Source organism: Ochlerotatus camptorhynchus, unplaced genomic scaffold, assembly GCF_037179485.1.
Source record: "Ochlerotatus camptorhynchus isolate MF236.1 unplaced genomic scaffold, CSIRO-AGI_Acam_v1.1 ptg000002l, whole genome shotgun sequence".
Lineage (NCBI taxonomy): Eukaryota > Metazoa > Arthropoda > Insecta > Diptera > Culicidae > Ochlerotatus > Ochlerotatus camptorhynchus.
The window spans coordinates 3,323,637-3,343,259 of record NW_027040494.1 but is presented as its reverse complement, the minus strand read 5'-3'; the positions used below and the strand labels follow the sequence as shown (position 1 = coordinate 3,343,259).

General features: G+C 39.7%; 1 protein-coding gene across 1 annotated transcript in view; it reads left to right on the top strand.

The window, feature by feature from the left end:
* Nucleotides 1–19,218, top strand: part of LOC135697345 (uncharacterized) — a 50,745-nt gene extending 31,527 nt beyond the window's left edge. The window contains exon 2 of the mRNA XM_065216990.1: nucleotides 18,219–19,218. Within this exon, the coding sequence (XP_065073062.1) occupies nucleotides 18,219–19,218 (1,000 nt within the window). The remainder of the gene's footprint in view (nucleotides 1–18,218) is intronic.
* The last annotated feature ends 405 nt before the right edge of the window (nucleotides 19,219–19,623 follow it).

The window sequence follows — 19,623 nt, the reverse complement described above, 5'->3', positions numbered from 1 at the left end:
CTCGGCTTTGTCTACCGAGGATGATCTTGAAACAAGGCAAAAAAATGAGTTAGTTGTCTTCATCTATGTGATTCCTAATCTTCTCTTCGTTGTTCCCTAGTTTGAAGTGGTTAAGACTAGGGTTCTGATGCATGGTCATTATCGGTGTCATACCTTAATTTTGTTGCTAAGGAATCCAATTTTGACTGACAAAGGAGCGCGCCTTTGGAGAGTGTTTCAACACTCTAAAGGGTATAAATAGCGGGACCTTTCAATTAGAGTCGGATCCTTGCGATAAATGCAAGAGTGGCAACTGTAAAAAAATCGAATACTTCAGGCATAACATTTGATAACGGCACAAAAGCGTTTGTAAACAAACTTTCTAAGGCTCTTTACACGCGAACCAAAGTACGCCCACGGAAACCAACAACATCATCGGATAGGGGCAACTATCACCTTTCCGAAAGTGGTGTTGGTTTGCGTGGGCGCACTTTGGTTCGCGTGTAAAGGGCCTTAGAATGTTTGTTTACAAATGCTTTTGTGCCGTTATCAAATGTTATGCCTGACTTCATCATTTCTCAATAGTGATGGAGTAATACGACATGCACTAAACTAAGGACTCGGGATCAATTTACTGGTCGCAGTAGTGTTAGGTCCCGAACAGAGGAAAAAAAAACCTTGCATGTTGACAGTCCGTTTATTGGTTCTTTGCGCTGTTGTTTGTGATATTCCCAGCTTCTTTCTGACATCTCTGATGGAAAGGTTAGGATTACACTTGAGAACGCTGGCCACTCTTCTACCGGTCGCTGCGGCATCCTGGTTTCAGTTTCCTCCTGATACTGGTTTACTAGCAGTCGTCAGACGTTCCCCAAACACTTTAATAACGTTTGTCACAGTCGATTTGGCCGCTTTTAGCGATTTTGCCAAGTCTGCGTGGGAAAACAAAATGGGATTTTGCTTATGCGCGAGCAAATTTTTGATGCGCTGTTCCTCTTCCTTTTTCGCCTTCGAGCCATTGTGACAACTGAATAGGCAATAACAAAATAGAGGCCACATTCCTTTCACACACACCTTAAAAATGAAGGGTTTTCAAGTTTCGTGCACTTATAAAAAAAAATACACCAAATTTTATTCGACCAGTTTTTGACCGTTCCACCCTTCAGGAACATATTTCAAGAGGAGGAATGCCGTTCATTTTTACTCTTCTAACAGAGAAAATACTACATATCGCATGAAAAATCGACTTCCGATCCGAGGCTTGTACCAAAGATGAATACTAAGATGAAACTGTCGGAAGAAAAACTTTCTATTTTAGTGTCTTCTTTCACGGTCCCTTTCATCCAATGAGAACCCCCCGTATTCAAGGTAATTTTGTGGTTTTCCGGCCTCTTGGAAGAGATGAAATTTTGCGCTCATTTTTATCAAAACAATCACACCAAAATCAGAGGTGTCCCATTTTTTAATTACTCGATTAACAACTAATCGATTATTTTTTGTTCGCTGTGCTGCCATTTTTCCACCAATGAGAGTGCAGCACATGTTTGAAACGATCGGTGATGATCCTGTGGAGATGTTAATGCTTATATCGGCGTGATCTAACCGATTATAAATAGTTTACTTTTCGGTTCGTTAATCGATTAATCGATTATTCGAATGAAAATCGGACATCACTAGATGAATGTGAAACTTGAAAAAAATTACCGTCATTTCAAATATAAGGCCGTTCATAAATAATGATACAATTTGAAAGGGATTGGGGCTAATCACAAATTACGTCTCCATGGTAACTGAAATAAACACGAGTGTTCACCGGTTGCTTGTACTTTATGAAAATGTACTTTTTTATGTTTTTTATTAATAAATTCAAGCTGGGTATACAAAACGAATTTATTCCTTAGCAAAAGAAAAAAAAGGTCCAATAGATCAGTGTTGTATTTGTGGGTGGTCGCGGGTACTTTATTTATTTATTTTATCTTTTCATCTTACAAAAGATGTCTTAATGAAGCTGGAAAGGAAAAAGCCAATTTAAGCAAAGTGATGTTCAATTTGGCGTAAAAACCCTGCATCTTCTCCAACAAAGCAAAACATTATATAAAATAACACACAATGCAAATGTTTGTATGTATGTATGTAAGTAGCCACCATCCTAGCTAGCCACTCAATAGCAAGATCAAATTAGACCTTATCTCAGAGAACCTCTTGAACGGTTTCCGATTACTAATGGCACAACTAGCTTTAATATCAAAAGTAAAACGCCAAGTCCCGTAGAACCGCAGATATTATCGGAACGAAAGAATTACTCTAACTTACCCAGAACATGAACGAAACGGAAAGAGAAAGAAGGAATTCTTATTCAATTGAGCAGTAATCGAAGGAAAAACTGAACGTAAGATAGCGAGTGTCTTTTATTCTAGGGAAGAAAAAAAAAAACATTCTAAAGCATAAAAAACTAATCTTCAATTTTCATTAAACACTATTATTGAGTTCGTTTATTCGGGTTGGACTTCTCGATGAGTGTACGGAAAAAGAGCAAATCATGGCCATGAATAAAAACATGCTCTAACATACCTGCGCAGGTTTTTCGACGCGAAGAACGACGGCTCGATGATGGCTGACGGTGGGGACTCGATGACTCGATGATGGCGACGGAAGGCGACCTTCCAGTTAGCGTGACGATGGCGGCGAGGCGGCACATGAGCTGCAGTATGGCGAGCAGCGATGAAGGTGACCCGTGCGCAGTATGGCCGAACTAGAGTTGCGGAGAGAGTGGTGGCTGGACGGAAGGCTTCCGATTTAATACGTCGAGAGCTGAGCATCGACCGTAGTCGTGCTTTCCCGGGAGATTCGCCCCTCAGAGAAAAGAGGGCCAACTTACCGCCGCACGGCTTCGCGTACTAAGCTTCCGCTATGACCGCCCGGGATGGAATGAAACCCACCCTTCTCCTTGGATTGAATCCGGACCGTAGTACGCTCTTGGCTACGCACTCAAACGGTCCGCGCTCTCGGAAAGAATGGTCCACAAGGGGTTGTAGCGGGAAAAGGACCTCGTCGACGGTTGATTTGCGACCGTCGGAAAGTTTCGCTCCGTGGAACAGCGAACTTCACTCTTCTCCGTTTGGCTACCTTTGAACAGGCGAGCCTTCGCTTGGCGCACGAGTCTGATGGTCCGTTCCACACGGACGACGGAATAGATGCCACTTAACAGGACCCCTTGTCCGGCCTTGCGATAGCCGAACTGAAGATAAAAATCCAGCCCGTACAAAAAAAGCGCAAAGCGCTGGAAATCCAACGCGAACTCACATTAATTTAATAATTACAATATAAACTAACGGCGCCGGTGGTGTAGTGGTAAGCGTGATTACCTCTCACCCCAGCAGGCCTGGGTTCAATCCCAGTCGGTGCCGCCGGGATGTTCTGAGGCATAACATCTCTGATCACGCCTTCCTTCGGATGGGAAGTAAAGCCGTTGGTCCCCGGTTCATGAGTTGATGGGTCGATAGGTAGGGTCCAGGTGTGGGAGCTGCCTTCCTGGCACGTCGGTAGCATTGGTGCTCAGCACGGAAAACAAGATCGACGGAAAAAACAAACCAAAGGAAAAAAAAAAAAATAATAACAAATCCATGAACCTGTTCAGTGCGACCATCGATTTCACAGCGCTACAGAAAACACAAAATAAAATCATGATTTCGTGATCCATTAACCCATAAGTGTGATTTTCGTTCCTGAAATCGTGAACTTGGATCACATACTTACCTTACCAATCAGGCTAAGGCCTTGTTGTCCTCTGCTGTCCGAAGAAGTCGTCTCCACTCTACTCGATCCATAGCCACAGTTCACCAGCCTCGTAGTCTGCGAAGGGTCCGCAGGTCTCCTTCTACTTGGTCGATCCACCTTGCCCGCTGCGCGCCTCTTCTTCTTGTTCCTGTTGGGTCGCTTTCTAGAACCATTTTCACTGGGTCGTCGTGCGGCATTCTTACGACGTGCCCAGCCCACCGTAGTCGCCCAATTTTTGCGATGTGGACGATGGATGGTTCTCCCAGCAGCTGGTGCAATTCGTGGTTCATTCGCCTCCTCCACGTTCCGTCATCCATCTGCACTCCACCGTAGATGATACGCAACACCTTGATGGCAAGTCCAATCCGTCTAGCTTCAACCTTCAGTCTGATGTACGTTTCCGCCATCATCTCAAAGTTCCGTGCCATAATGTCAATGTCATCGGCGAAGCGTTTAAGACGTTTTTTCAGTGATCGAAAGCTCTTTTGCTTAGCTCGGTATCACCCGCAGCAGGCATACACTCCGGAATGTTCAGACCACCCAAAGACATTTTGTTCATCGTCATTAGTAGTGTCTCATTTCCAGTGATCTGCTCCTCACGCAGCGTACTCGATCTTGCTTGGCCAAAATCATCACTCATTCTCGGGCTCATTGCAGCCAGTGTACGACTTAACTCCTCTTTTTCTAATCGTGTCTTTTGCAATTTAGCTTTCATCTTCGACAATTCGTTCTTCAGTTTTTTCGCAACTTTTCCTTTCTCCAATTCCACTTTAGATGGCTCTTCCTGTTTCTTCGGAGGCTTCACCCGATCCACCTTAAATAACTCGTCCATCAGTTTCTTCGTGGCCTTTCCTTTAGTCTGTCTGTAAGTATGATTATTAATAATAAGCATTAGTTCCATCATAAAGCTATCTGTTTACGTCACTACGTCTTTTCAATCATAGTTTCGTCATTTATTCTTTTAAGGTTCTCCGCCATTTCTATCGGAGTCCTTTATTAAGCATGTAATTCTTCCTTTTCCATAAGAATATCATGCCTATATGCCACCATTTTAATTGGAATATACTTTAAGTTAAGATCCTCCTTTCCTATAAGATCTCAACATTATAATATAGCTCTTTTGAACTCACCTTTTGTCGGGAGGCTTGACTTTGCTACCGTCTGCGCCATTGTCGTGATTTGGCATCGATCTGCCAGATTCCATGACTGGTATCGGCTGGTTTGTGGTTCTCTGCTAGGGTTAGCTCTGCGGGGTGCGCTCTGCTATGGTTAGCTGTGCGAGGTGCGCACTGTTCGGCGTCCAAGAATAGAATGATTGACTCGAGCAACGAATATCGCTTAAATACCTAAAAGATCTGTACTTCCGACCAATCAGAGGAGAGCAACTTCCCAGTGTTATAGAACCGTACTGGCAATCTATAGGAGGAGAGAATATTCTCAGTGATATAGAACAGCTTCTTTCCCTTTTTCTTTTATTAATCGAATGATGAATTTGTAATTCAATAGTTTTAGACTTATTTATTTTATTATTGGATTCATCCGTACCCTACAGATAGTTGCGCTGTGTGATCCATCTTCCAAGCGGTTTTCTCCCGATAGATTGTGAGCAGTTACTCAGATAGTTTGCGATACTGTTTTACAACATTTCGCATTTAGAACAGCTGAAAGCGCAATCGTTCCCGAAAAAGATCCCCTTCTTCCGGATGGTTACAGAAGTGTACCATCCAAACGATGCAAGGATGTACGTTTGAATGAAATTTTGGAAGAGTTGATTTTTTCGCCGAATAAAATCGCTGTTATGGATCGGAAACCAGCTAATCTCCGCTAACTAACAGTTTCAGTGGTTTGCTGTCGGTTGTCTTCTATTCCCAAGATCTGGAGAAGGCTGGTATGTTTTTAAACTTCCAACGCTCACGTTACTCTTCTCCGCCAGATGGTCAGTCGTTGATGGTGTGGTGGTTCTTTTAAAGAAGTAAATTTTACTGAAATCGACTTGAATTTTTCATCCTACTTCGTCTATCCTTCGAGATTTCCTTGTCATAAATTTGGCTTTTATTAATTATAAAAAACCACCATTTAAGCTCAATTTGTAAGCAAAGTAACTGGGGAGTTTATGATGCACTTTAAAAATCCTAAAAAGTAACAATAAATGCTTTTTGCTCTAATGCAAAACCTAATGGTTTTATGGTTGCTTTTATAATGATAGAACACGTTTATAAAGTATTATATCAAGACATTAATAAACAATGACGTTTATGCTTGAATTATAGAACAGTTTTAAGGCGGGATTGATAACTGTATTAAATTTATTTTTAAAACAAGACAGTTTTTTTTACTTTCTAGCCAGACTATAAAAGGTTTTTAAAACAGCAAAAAGCTGAATTACAAGCAGGAATGTTTTACACTTTGAAATGCTGTATTTAAACCAAATGGATTGTTCATTGCCGTTATAAAACCAATATAAATCAGAGTGGATGCCAAATGGTTACTGAATTGTTACTTGGGATGCGCCTACTTTTGATAGAAGACATCAAGAAACCTTTTTTTGCCATCCTATTGCACACTGGGCCAGAAATGCAATCTAGCGGAGCAAAATTAATAACTCCGAAACGAAGCATTTCCGCGACTTGGTGTCTTCGGTAAAGTTTCTCATTAAAATAAGGACCATATTTTGACAGAAAACAAATATTTCAAAACTCTTCCGCAAAGATGGTACCACAATCTAACTTCTTTCTCTGCCAAGTTAAAGAAAAAAGTTCGAAAATAGCCAATTGTTTTCAAAATGACGTATGTTACGGTTTTTTTTCTTTCTGTTTCGTTTTTTTTTACTGACAACCATATAGTATTATATTTTTCTCTTATGCAAATGCTTTAATAATTTAATTTTTAATTGAACTTTAATATCTCCTAGAGCACAAAAAATCGCAACCTGAAATTTTCAGCAAAAAATAAACAATACTTGATAAACAAAATATCAAAATTTGAGAGAGGTATATTTTATTTTTTTTTTTAGACTTCATCATTTTAGTGAAGTACACTGAGGCAAATAGACTTAAGAATTTCATAAGACTCGACTTATGAACGACAAATATGAATTTCATTAGCGCGACTTATGAAAGATTTTCGTCTAACATAACGCAGCTCTTATACGCCTTTAGCCATTCCATTGTCTTAAGCGTTGAAAGACGAGTGGTCAACACACGAGCTCTGTAATCTCAACGTCCATGGTTCGGTTCCAGTCTGCTGCGATTTATTATTTTTTTGTCAACATTATTTTTCATAAGGCAAATAAATGAAATTCATACTGATTTCTTGTGGCTAAAATTCATAAGTGTTTCTTATGAAATTCTTACGTTCTTTTGCCTGCGTGTATGTATTTATTTCTAAAACTTTTTTTTAATGAATTGAAATGGCGTTGACGACTTAGGCAAAGTTGTTTATCTTGATAAAATAAAAAAAAACTCTTCTGAAGAAGTAAAAACTCTACAGCATACTGTTTTCGAATTATATGCAGTTGAACAATATTTTAAAAATTCAAACACTTATAAACATTTTTTTTTCTGTAATCCCATATAGCTCGAAAACAGTGGGCTGCGGAATTTTGACTTCTTCAGAAGAGTTGTTTATTTTATCAAGATAAACAACTTTGCCTAAGTCGTCAAGTCTTCAAATCGCCATTTCAATGCATTTAAAAAAGTTATAGAAAAAAAATACATGCTTCAATGCATTTCTGGCTCAGTGTGCATTGTTTATAACCATCCGCTACGTTATGAAACTATTGATCTTGTGTGTGATAAATTATACATCGAATATGTATTGCTTATTTTCCTACATATGTTTATTTTTAAACCTAAGTTTCTGTTGCAGTCAAATTCATCAGGAAGGTTTTTTGTCATCATCTGATTTTTCTGAATTTGGTTTCTGAAAAGCTGAAACGTTCTGTTAATTGACCCATAAATGTGTCTTCATTCTTCAACTTAAGTTTGAGTACATATATTACACAACGGCATACCGTCACTCACAGTTGTCAGTAGCACACACAAAAAGCGATATGTTTTACCACCATCAACTCATGTGGTCATGCTTTATGATCATTTGATAATGTTTATGATTACCCTGTAATGAATGACCGTATCCACGTGGGAAAATAGCAAACCACTGCTGATCATTGTGGTTACAGCAAACCGTTGCCGGACCACACAGTCTGTTTGTGGGTTATTTATGAATCCACATCCAGAAAGGTACTGAACTGGCTGTCAGCAGTGGTTCTCGACAAATGTCATTTAATCCCACATAATTATTAAGCAGTTTTGAAAACTACATCGTAAAGCGTCATCATAACTTCCCAAAGCGATTAATTTCCTGATCCACCCAGCAGGATAGCTGGCATCTGACAGTCGTATTTAGAAGGTCGCTCGCTCCATTCGAACCATTTTGTGCAATGCGTATGGATGAAGCTTTTTCCTCGACGATAAAAGAACTCCGTTCAGAACCATTTTTCATCGGTCCGAACTCGAGACCACATTCTTCAAAGACGACAGCAACACATGCAGCATCCCCTCCTAACCGTTTGCACTCCAAGTTTAGAGCTTGTGATGACATTTTTCAAATCCTTTTGTGCTTCGTGTGCAGACGACCGAGTCGTTGCGACGGGAACAAAGAGTACAAAAACACTGCCCGGACTGCCCGGACCCAGCGTGAGACATCGGAGCATAAATTTTCATTTTTCTTGCTTTTTTGCCTACAACCCTTTCTCGGCACCCCAGTCACTGTCGATTGGTGAAGAAAAACGCACAGAAGAGGGGTCCTTGTGAGAGTGGGTGATAATGGCCGTTGGTCGCGTTTACTAAACCCTTCCCCTTTTCTGACTACTGACTTCCATGACTACTGGTGCTGCTGCTGCTGCTGCAGGACAATAAATATTGTTGATTGCTTTAATCGCGAACCGATTGAGAAATAAACGAATCCTCTGGAGAAAGGGAAAGCGAGAGAGACCGAAGGATGGACTTTTGCCTTTGAAATGGTGATTGTCCAGTTTGTTCAAAGGGAGATGCCATGAGAAATGGGAAACTATTGAACTAGATTACGACTAATTCTTATGAACGACGTTGCCGACGGTCACTCTTGGGATTGGAAGCTCAACAAGTGGCCGGGTGAGACTAGGGCAACAACTGTTCAGACAGTCGTTGGTGGCATAGCGTTTGGAGTGAAAACGAACTGTGAGCTTCGTGCCGGAAGGCAAATGTTTTAATCGATTGGGATTGAGAGCAATTGGCGGCATTGAGAGTGCGGGCTGAATCAAAGCTAGCAGACAGTTTTAATTAAATATGGATTCAAGCGTATTTACATGCGGGATGCGATTGTTGATATGCTGGATTAGTCAGCTGAAGGACCGAACGTGTCTGCAGTTGAAAGTTTCTAGAATGGAGATTAATGAAATTAAGTGTAATTATTGTCAATTAATTTACTTTACCAAGCCATGCCCAAACAATGAGGAGAATTACTGAATATTTCATTTGAGGTACATTCAAGGTTGTTTCTACTCATTTTGCTGAAAAAATGTTTATCGGAACTATGAAATCACCATATGATATGATGATATTAAGTACTGGTAAGTTTATTGTTTACTACAACTACAATAGAGACATCTCCAATAACTATAACAACTACAACAATAACTGCAACAACAACAACATCAGCGCTCAGGGTAATCACATAGTAAGCAGAAAAAATGGCAACCACTTGCTTCCATCTGACAGAGTACTTCTTGTGGCAGCGAAAGATCAGTTTTCGCGACCGCCGGTTAACTATCGGCCTACAATTCAGTTTCGAAGGGGAGAGATATTGAACACGTACCCGGCTAGTGCTGAATTTCCACCTCCTATAACAGCACATCCAACCAACCGGTCAACTTCAGCTTCATCGTATGAGGCGTGCTCATGCAGGCACTCGTGTTTTCAACGCAATTGACACACCCTTTGGAGGAAGAAAATGTGTTTCTGCTTAACCTGATGCTCTCTTCAGAAATAGTCTGTGACGTACCGGATGCGGCTGAGAATGAAATTGACGAGGATCACGACGTTTCGCAGGAAATGGACTTGACGCACTTTTCTGAGGCAGACTGTGACGAACCGGATGTGACTGGTAATGAATCCGATATTTTTAATAATCTTCTAAGCTCTGACAAACAAACAAAAATTTCATCTGAAACACATTCTACGGAAATTGTGGTATATTGTCAGAATTTTAATCGTATGAAAAGCGCAACAAAAATGAATGAAATTTAGTTTTCAGTTATTTTGGGCACTGAAACTAGTTGGAACGAGAACGTTAAAAGTGAGGAAACTTTTGGAAATGATTATAATGTTTTCAGTGATGATCGTGATTTACTCAAAACCCAAAGAATGTCAGGTGGTGGAGTTCTTGTTGCTATTTCTTCAAAATTTATTTCAGAACTTATTGTCTCATCGAAAGTAAAAGAAGTTGAGCATGTGTGGGTAAAGACAAATATAGCTGGTGAAACTCATATTTTTGCCACAGTCTATTTTCCCACAGACTACGCTTGTAAGTCCTCGTATGAAAACTTTTTTGCAAATAGCTGAAGAAATCGTATTTTAATTTCCCCCTGATTTTCAACGCAATGCTGATCTTATTCCTGATTCAGATAATGAGAGTTTTCTTCTCCCAGTCATTGGGGAAAACGAAACATTACAATTTATTTTTGAGAAACCAACAGAATTGTTTCCTAGATTTCTTGTTAACGAATATACATGAAGATTTCTGTGTAAGTTAATCTATTTCTCCTTTATGGAAGAATGAAGTATTTCACACAGCAATCGAGTATTCCATATTTGTTCATGACAGTCAACACCCCAACGACAGGGAGTATGAAAATGTGTTCGACTACAAAAATGCTAATTATGATAATATTAAAATTGGAAAACCATTTTGAAGGATCAGGTAAATGTTGAATGTGCAGTGGAGATTTTTTTTATAAAATTCTGTTTGACGTAATTCACGAGGAAATTCCATTAAAAAGGAGACGACACAATTATTCCTCCAAATATCCGGTTTGGTTCAATAATCATATAATTAACTTGAAAAATCGTAAACAAATAGCTCACAAAATATACAGAAAACATAAAAATCGTGATAATCTCGAAAAGTATTTAAGTATTTGTGATCAATTTAATGATGTCATTTCTTTAGCACTGTCTGAGTATAACGTAAAAACTGAGAATGAAATTAAATCATCTCCAAGAAACTTCTTCAATTACGTCAAAACTAAAATGAAATCGTGCAGGTTTCCATCAAAAATCACATTGGATGAAAAGGAAGGTAATAATTCTGATGATATATGTAATCTTTTCGCCACTTTTTTTTCAAGAAACATACACGAAATTTTCAGATAATGATCGTGATTATGAATATTTTTCTTATTTTCCTGACTTTTCAACTACTGTTGGCGTTAATAACATTTCGGTTCGTGATATTTTATTTATTTATTTATTTATTTTTTATTTATTTATTTATTTTCGTCAACCAACGTAGACTAGTACAATTAATACAGTTTTGTTTTCTTAAATATATATTTATATAAAAAAGTAGTGTCAGCTTTCTTGTCTTTTCTTTTATGAGTTGTTATTTCTTATGGAATAAAAATATTGCTTTAGTTTATGCCGAGACATTGTAAAGTCAATGGTTTCGCAGTGTTTATTGTAAGAGGCCATCATGCGGTTTAATGGCCCATATTTTGCATAATTTGTGCGATGATGTTTTATGGCATACGAGATTTGGACGCCACGAAAGGTTCAGGACCAGATGGAATCCCACCTATTTTTATGAAAAACTTAGCAACTGAACTCACAACCCCTTTATTCTGGCTGTTTAAGGGGAAGCTCACCGGCCCAAAAATAAAAAAATATTTTCGGTACGTTTTTATTTTTCTAAAAATATTGGGAAAAATTATCAAAAATCCAAGAAAATCAGTTTCTTCCTTAGATTTTTGTCAAAAATTACATGCAAAAATTTTTTTTCTATCCCATTATGAAAAAAAATTGGACTCTCAGAAAAACCGAAAAATTGATGTTTTGTGGTTTTTTGAGTCCAACTTTATGCCATAATGACTTATAAAACATGTTTTTGCACGTGAATTTTCTTTAAAAAATTAGAAAAAATGTGTTTTTTTTTAGATTTTTGATACTTTTTTTCAATTTTTTAGAAAAATCAAAACGTAATTATTTTTTTCGAAGCGGTGAACTTCCCCTTAATATGTCGCTTGAATCCGGTATATTCCCGAAGGAATGGAAAAAAAATCTTATTTAATACCCATATATAAATCAGGTAAAAAATCCGATATTCGAAATTATCTTGGGATTGCTATCATTTCGTGCATTCCAAAACTCGTCGAATCAATTATAAATAAAAATTTTTTTGGCCAAATAAAACAAAGAATAACTAGCGCACAACACGGCTGTTTTAAGGGCCGTTCATCCATCACAAATATTTTGGAATTTGTGGACTTCGTATTAAATGCAATGGACAGAGGTAACCAAGTAGAAGCTCTATATACAGACTTCAGCAAAGCGTTTGACATAATTGATATCCCAATGCTGATTTTTAAATTAGAAAAAAAAATGGGAATTGAGAGGGAGCTCCTCACCTGGATTAAATCGTATTTAGTTGATCGCCAGCAAATTGTAAGATTCAACGAGAAAACATCTAAGCCAATTCATGTCACGTCAGGGGTTCCCTAGGGCTCGCACCTAGGTCCCCTTCTTTTTATTTTGTACATTAATGATGTCTCTTCTATTTTAAAAAAAATATCAGGGTACTTATATACGCTGATGACATGAAGCTATTTTTAGATATAGGAAGCGATAACGATATGAATGTGTTTCAGAATGACAGATGGTGTAGTAAAAGTCTGTGTGTTTTTTACAGATGGTGTAGTATTGAAACTAAATATTAAAAAATGTAATCTTATAACGTACAGAAGAAAACTAAACAAACAAAATCTTCGTATTACATTAGGTAATCAAAATGTTCAAAAATGTAAAAATGTAAGAGATATAGGTGTTATTCTAGATTCAAAATTGACACTTGTGGACTATTATAACACAATAATACATAGAGCAGGAAATATGCTTAATTTTATAAAACGTTTCGGTCTCCACTTTAAAGATGCTTATACAATTAAATCACTTTACGTTGCTTATGTGAGGTCAATTTTAGAATATTGTAGCGTTGTTTGGTCACCCTATATAAAAAAGCATGAAGAACGAATAGAGTCAATCCAAAAGCAATTTTTATTATATGCACTACGTAAGTTAGGTTGTACGGCTTTTCCTCTCCCGTCATATGAAGCACGTTGCTTGCTGATCAGCATTCAAACATTGAAAGAACGCATTGACTCAGCTGATCTATTGTCAAGGTTAAATTTGTATGCACCTTCCCGACAATTACGCAATCGACAGTTGTTCGCAGTAGATCGCCATCGGACCAATTACGCTAAATTTGGACCGGTAAATCAGATGATGAGTGTTTATGATCATCATTGTGGAACGATTGACCTAAATATGCCCTCAACAGAATTAAAAATATATTTCAGAACCCTGCGAAGTCATAGAATATAAGTCCTAATGTTAATATGTAGTCTACGATTTGATTGATTGACGAATAAATAAATAAATATTTGTTACACTGAAGATAAAATTGAGTATATACAATGAAATCGTTCGTTTGTTGCACGAATCCATTCGTACGTTATATGAAGCTAGTTTCGCAAAAAAAAAAACTGCCCTACTCGCTTCTGATTTTATTTCGTATTGACAACGAATAGCTTAGCTTAGCTTAGCTTAGTCTGACTGCACGTATCGATAGTTGCACTCCGTGATTGATCTGAACCAGTGAAAATGTACAAAGAATCAACTGAATGGGGCTTGGTAGTAACCCGCCATTCTCAGTGTACATGTTCCAGTGACTCCTACCTTTAAAGATCAATAACGTCACCGGCCACGTCCTTGCAATCAGGTGGGAGAGGGAAGGAATGTTAGTGTGTGACTTTTGTTGTTTTGGGACCGTGTTTACCTCTGCATCCCACAAAAGTCACAGGAAGGAGGTTTTGTTAGTGGGTTAGGTTCGTTGGATCAGGATTCACCTTGATAAGTGATGCGATCTTTTGTTTTGTGTAGTTATTTATAAGTGTTTTCGATTTATGCTCTAAACAGCCGGCTGTCTAGAGATGTAGATCATTATTAGATGTGTGTATACCGATTTAAACCAACAATAAGGATACTGTTGGGGCCCCTCACAAAGTGTGATGATGGTTTATTTTATTTTATCAATGACCAAAATAATTAATTATAAGCGGTTTGAACCGATTTAAACCAACAGCAAGGATGCTGTTGGGGCCACTCACAAAGTGTGATGGTGGTTTACTTGATTGAATATAAAATAATTATTAGAACCGATTTGACCCGATTTAGACCAACGGCAAGGATACTGTTGGGGCCACTCACAAAGTGTGATGGTGGTTTATTTAGTTCGGAAGAAAATGAATATGTATACTTCTTTTTTTTTTATATATATATAATAGAACGAATTTGTACTGATTCAAACCAAAAGCAAGGGTTCTATTGGGGCAACTCACAAAGTGCGATGGTGGTTTATACTATAAGGGCATAAAACAAAATCAAGAGCCATTTCGGTTTCCATAGCTTCCTAGACACTCGGCCGCAAAATAATCTTATCCGACGGAAACGTCTCGATCATCGCTGCACAATGGTTTATTATAGCATTTATAAAGTAAATTTGAATACCTTATTGTTTATTTATTATCCATTTTGACTTGACTTGGTACCGTTCAGTTTTATGATGACAAAGTTGCCTGGAGAAAAGTGACAGTTCAAAATGTTTCGGAAGGGAGTCAGCTAGTGTCGTCCAAGTTCAAGTGCGGAAAAAATGCCATTTAAAGTGGTACAAACAATTGAAAGATGCGAAACATGCCTAACCGTAATTCTTTCTGGTTGGAAAGAAGCTGGAATCCTACACTGGCCGGAAAAAAAAACGCAGTAGCGAAACTCTCTCAAGACGAGTTCTCCATGCCAAACCCAATGTGGGAACGTATCAATTGAGTGAAAAAAAGAGAGTTCAAGACTCGCTTGGAGGCTGAAGCAGAATTGGAACAGATGTAGCCAGTTTCGGATACGGAGGCGAACGAAGGGAATAATCCACCACCGTCAAAGAAAGTTTGCCCCGAAGTCTACAAGTCCCCCAGTCGGAAGGGAAACACAATAAGAGACTTTAACGAAGTTTTCCTTATTCCTGGGCAGGAGGTTGACACCTGTGAAGCTGACTGTAAAATCCAGAATCAGATGAGATTATAATATATGCGACACAAATTCACTTTTTTATAGGGGAACATGTGATGTGAATAGAACCCACCATCAGTGCAAGGATTACATATGACTGCAGATACTTCACTGGTTGTAAAGTTCTGCCTGATGGTTTGTTGCAGCTGGGTGAATCAACTTCATTGAAGACCTTTGGAAGACAAACGACAAGATGTACGTCTATCAACACGTGACAAGGGACTGGCAAATCCACGAACACTTGTCCAGTCTACAAATCCATTGAAACCCTTAGGCTGCCCCCCCCCCCCCCCCCAAACCCAACATATAATAATGTTTGATTGATGAAACGTATTCAAAAAAGGGATATTTAGAGAGAACAATCTTCAACTGGAACGTACTCACCAAATCAATACATCCGGGAGCGCATTCTCGATGCTTAATTTTCTCTAGTCATTTTTAAACAATTCCTCCTCCAGCGAATCCAAACACACAATAACTAAATATCACTTTTCTTCTTCATGTCACTCTGTGCACAAAAGCAATGCACACCGCAAAAACCTAATAATAGATTTATTTCGTATTGACAACGAATGTTTAAAAACTAAATACAAACTACCCTAATAAACGGGTACCATACTCTAACGATATCATAGAAGGTACGACTATCCCACATAAAGTTGGGATGATATCCCGAATTGGTGGTTAGGCGCTTCTTATGGTTATTGTTTATGCGGGTATTGTTCGTATACCAATAGAACAACATACGTGTCGTGACCTGGATTGCCTTCCATCGTAATTGGTTTTATTTTCGGGGATTTTCGGGAACGAATAAAGTAGAGTTTCAATTTACTTCCGTATTCTACAAATTCTCTTACAGGACTGATTTTATTACCGATTATTTGTCAATAGCCTACTATGATTTCTATTTTCATTTCGTCATGTCTCGTCTTATCTACTACATCTCTCCTCTAATCTACTCTTAGTCAAAAATGTTATACAAATACATATCATGATATTTCTTAGGTTTGATTGTTGTTCTTTTTGGCCTGGCATCCTTTAACGCATCGAGATTTGGACATCTGGCAATGGCTTCATCGTTTGACAGATTCAAATTCTCTTCACAATCAGTATATACGTTGGTATCCATGGGATTCACAACAGGCTCGTCTGTGAAATTGATCGTTTTAATAATTGTGTGTAGTCAAAATACTTACTTCAACTAGAAAAAAAATACAAGAAAATCTACCAATTGCTTCGGCTTGTCTTTGCATAGACTCCATTGTTTCTGGTAACACATTTGCTGCTTTTTCTTCAAGTTCTTCAGCGCTATTGCCTTTTTCGCAATCCACAATAAGCTTCACATCTCGTATACTACGAGAATATTGCACACCTCGATCACTCCTGATGACGAGTTTTCCTCCATCACGGGATAAGACCGTAAATTGTTCGCTAGAGAATGTTGGATCCGTTTTCGTTTTTCTTGAAACAGCTATTATTACCTTGTCACCGACAGCAATGTTTGAACATTTGGCTCCTCTGTGATTGTCTGCAAACTTATTGCTTATTAACTTTGATTCAGCATCCTTATCTCGTATCTCTTCTCTATCTATTTTTCCATTTTTTTTGTGCCCAAAGGCATGGAAAAGTACCCCTGTATTTCCACCCTACAAGCAGTTCAAATGGCGTGACTCCGAGCCTTGAATGTGGTTTTATAGTGTTATGCACATGAATGTAATTATTTAACGCATTTTTCCAATTTTCTCCATCCTGCTTCGCTCCTGCAACAGCCTTGATCAACCCCTGATTCTGCCTTTCAACCGAACCATTTGATTGTGGACATAATGGAATCGATTTCCTAATATTTACTCCTTTATCAATCCAAAACTCAACGAATTCAGTACTGTGAAAAGGTGGACCGTTGTCGCTCTGTATAACCAGTGGTAGACCCCAAGTAAAAAATATCTTGGATAGAGCTGCGTTAGTAATTTTCGCGTCTGTACATCGCATTTCGACAGCTGTTAAGTATCTTGAATACGTATCAACTACAATCAAAAATTCACCAAAACCACAGCCGGGAAGGCATAAAAAATCTATTTGCAACACTTCCCATGGTCCTTCAGGTAGCTTGCGGCTTGATAACGGTATTGGTGGATGTCGTTTCGTTATCATAAGGCAGGTCTTACAATTCTTTACAAATGACTCTGCGTCATCACTCAAACCTGGCCACCAAAAGAATTCCCTTAGAATTCTTTTCATTGCAGCACATCCTATATGTCCTCTGTGTGCTGTCAGCAATACTTTTGAGCGCAATGATTTTGGTAAGATGAGTCTCTCTCCTTTGAATATCTTGGGACCCAAAATCCGCAATTCCTTAGCGTGTGCTTCGAAACGACGGAGGTCCATTGGCCAGCTTCTTGATTCCAACGCTTCACCAATAGCAACTAGCTCTGCATCTGCTTCAGATGCTAATTCAATGTCCTTCCAAGTTATGTCCATTGTTCCAGCGCCCAGTGCAAACAGCAAATGCCTATCGTTATCTTCATCGAAAGGTTCATCTGTTTGTGTTTTTGAAATTAACCGAGAAAGCACGTCCGCAACATTTGAATCACCTATACCATTATTCGTTTGAAAAAAAAAATCTAAATGACCACATTGAACAACAATATAATTGTTATCACCTGGCACACATTTGACTTTAAAGTCATACGATTGAAGTCTGAGAGCCCATGCTTCTGCCCGAGAGATCGCCCTTTTTTCCTGTTCTTCATCCATTTCCGAAGATAAACTGGTTTGCTTCTGAATCAGTTCTGATGGTGAAAGAGTTGCCAAGTCTTCCGCTTTAAAGTGGCTGAGTCCATTCATCGACCAGGACGATATTCTTCGTGTCGGTGGCCGGTTACGAAACGCAGCGCTCACCGACTACGTCAAACACCCCGTCGTGCTATCTGCCAGACATCCGCTGTCGACTCTGCTGACTAGTTTCTTTCACTTAAAGCTACTGCACGCAGGGCCGCAACTCCTGCTAGCAACTCTCCGCCAGAAATTCTGGATTCTGGGTGGTAGAAATCTATCAAAATCCGTCTTCCACCATTGCCAAACTTGCTTTCGTAGCAAGCCCACACTAGTTCAGCAGAGCACAGCAGATCTACCGGCATCCCGAGTCTCACCAACTCGCCCCTTTTTCATTTGCGGAGTGGACTACTGTGGACCGTTCTTCATCAAGTCAACTGTCCGTAATCGTTCACCAACGAAGGCGTACGTAGCAGTATTTGTCTGTTTCGCAACGAAGGCTGTACACATCGAGCTAGTAAGTGACCTTACCACAGCGGCATTCCTAGCAGCTCTTCGTCGAGTGGTTGCCCGCAGAGGAAGGATCGCAGAATTGCACTCGGATAACGCTACTACATTCAAGGGTGCTTCGCACGCACTCAACCGCATCTATCGGATGCTTAAGACGGACCAAGCTGATCGTGACAGGATCTTCAACTGGTGTTCCGAGAATGAAATCCGTTGGAAGTTCATTCCACCACGAGCACCACACTTTGGAGGTCTGTGGGAGGCTGCGGTGAAGTCTACAAAAAAGCACCTCCTGAAAACTGTAGGCAACACCAACATCGCCTACGAACAAATGGTCACGCTGTTGGCCCAGGTCGAGATGTGCCTGAATTCCCGGCCGCTGACGCCGATGTCAAGTGAGCCGTCTGATCTGGAGGTCCTTACCCCGGGACATTTTCTCATCGGGTCCAACATGCAAGCCGTTCCAGAAGCTGATCTGCATGGAGTTCCTGATAACCGTTTACAGTTGTACGAGCAGACCCAAAAGCACCTCCAAAACATTTGGGCTCGCTGGTATCCTGAGTACTTGCAGCAACTGCAATCACGGGCTACCAAAGGCTGCAAACCACCGGTGACCGTTGAGGTCGGTCGAATTGTCGTCATCAAAGAGGATAATGTCCCGCCTGCATATTGGCCGCTCGGTAAGATCATCAAGCTGCATCCGGGGAAGGATGGTGTTGTTCGAGTCGTGACTCTATGGACTGCACCAGGGAAGGACATCGTACGAGCTGTTGTCAAGCTAGCGCTGTTACCATCACCGAACCCAAGCATCTGAAGTCATCAGTGTTCCAGGTAGAGCAACCCGAAAGGGAGAACTTGCTCGAAGCGCACCCGTTCTGCATTCAGGTAATTGCGGTTCCATTCCTATCAAGTCGAGTCGTTCGATCTACCTGGTCTTGTTTTTTGTTCCCGGTCGATGGCGAGGATATACCCCGGAGCGATCATCATCTGCACCTGTGAATTCGTGGTTGATGATTGAAAAACCTCCGTGTTTCAAGGTGGCCGGAATGTTGGAGATGGAGCAAAACCAGATAGACTGATCCTACCGTAAACCTACCACACAATACCCTACAAATAGGCGAGAGAGTGGGTAACAAGAGAGTGGGTAACAAGAGAGCGCATGCGCAACTAGCCTCTGTCCAACGCTCGCCTATAACCGATCGTGGACCGAACAGAAGAT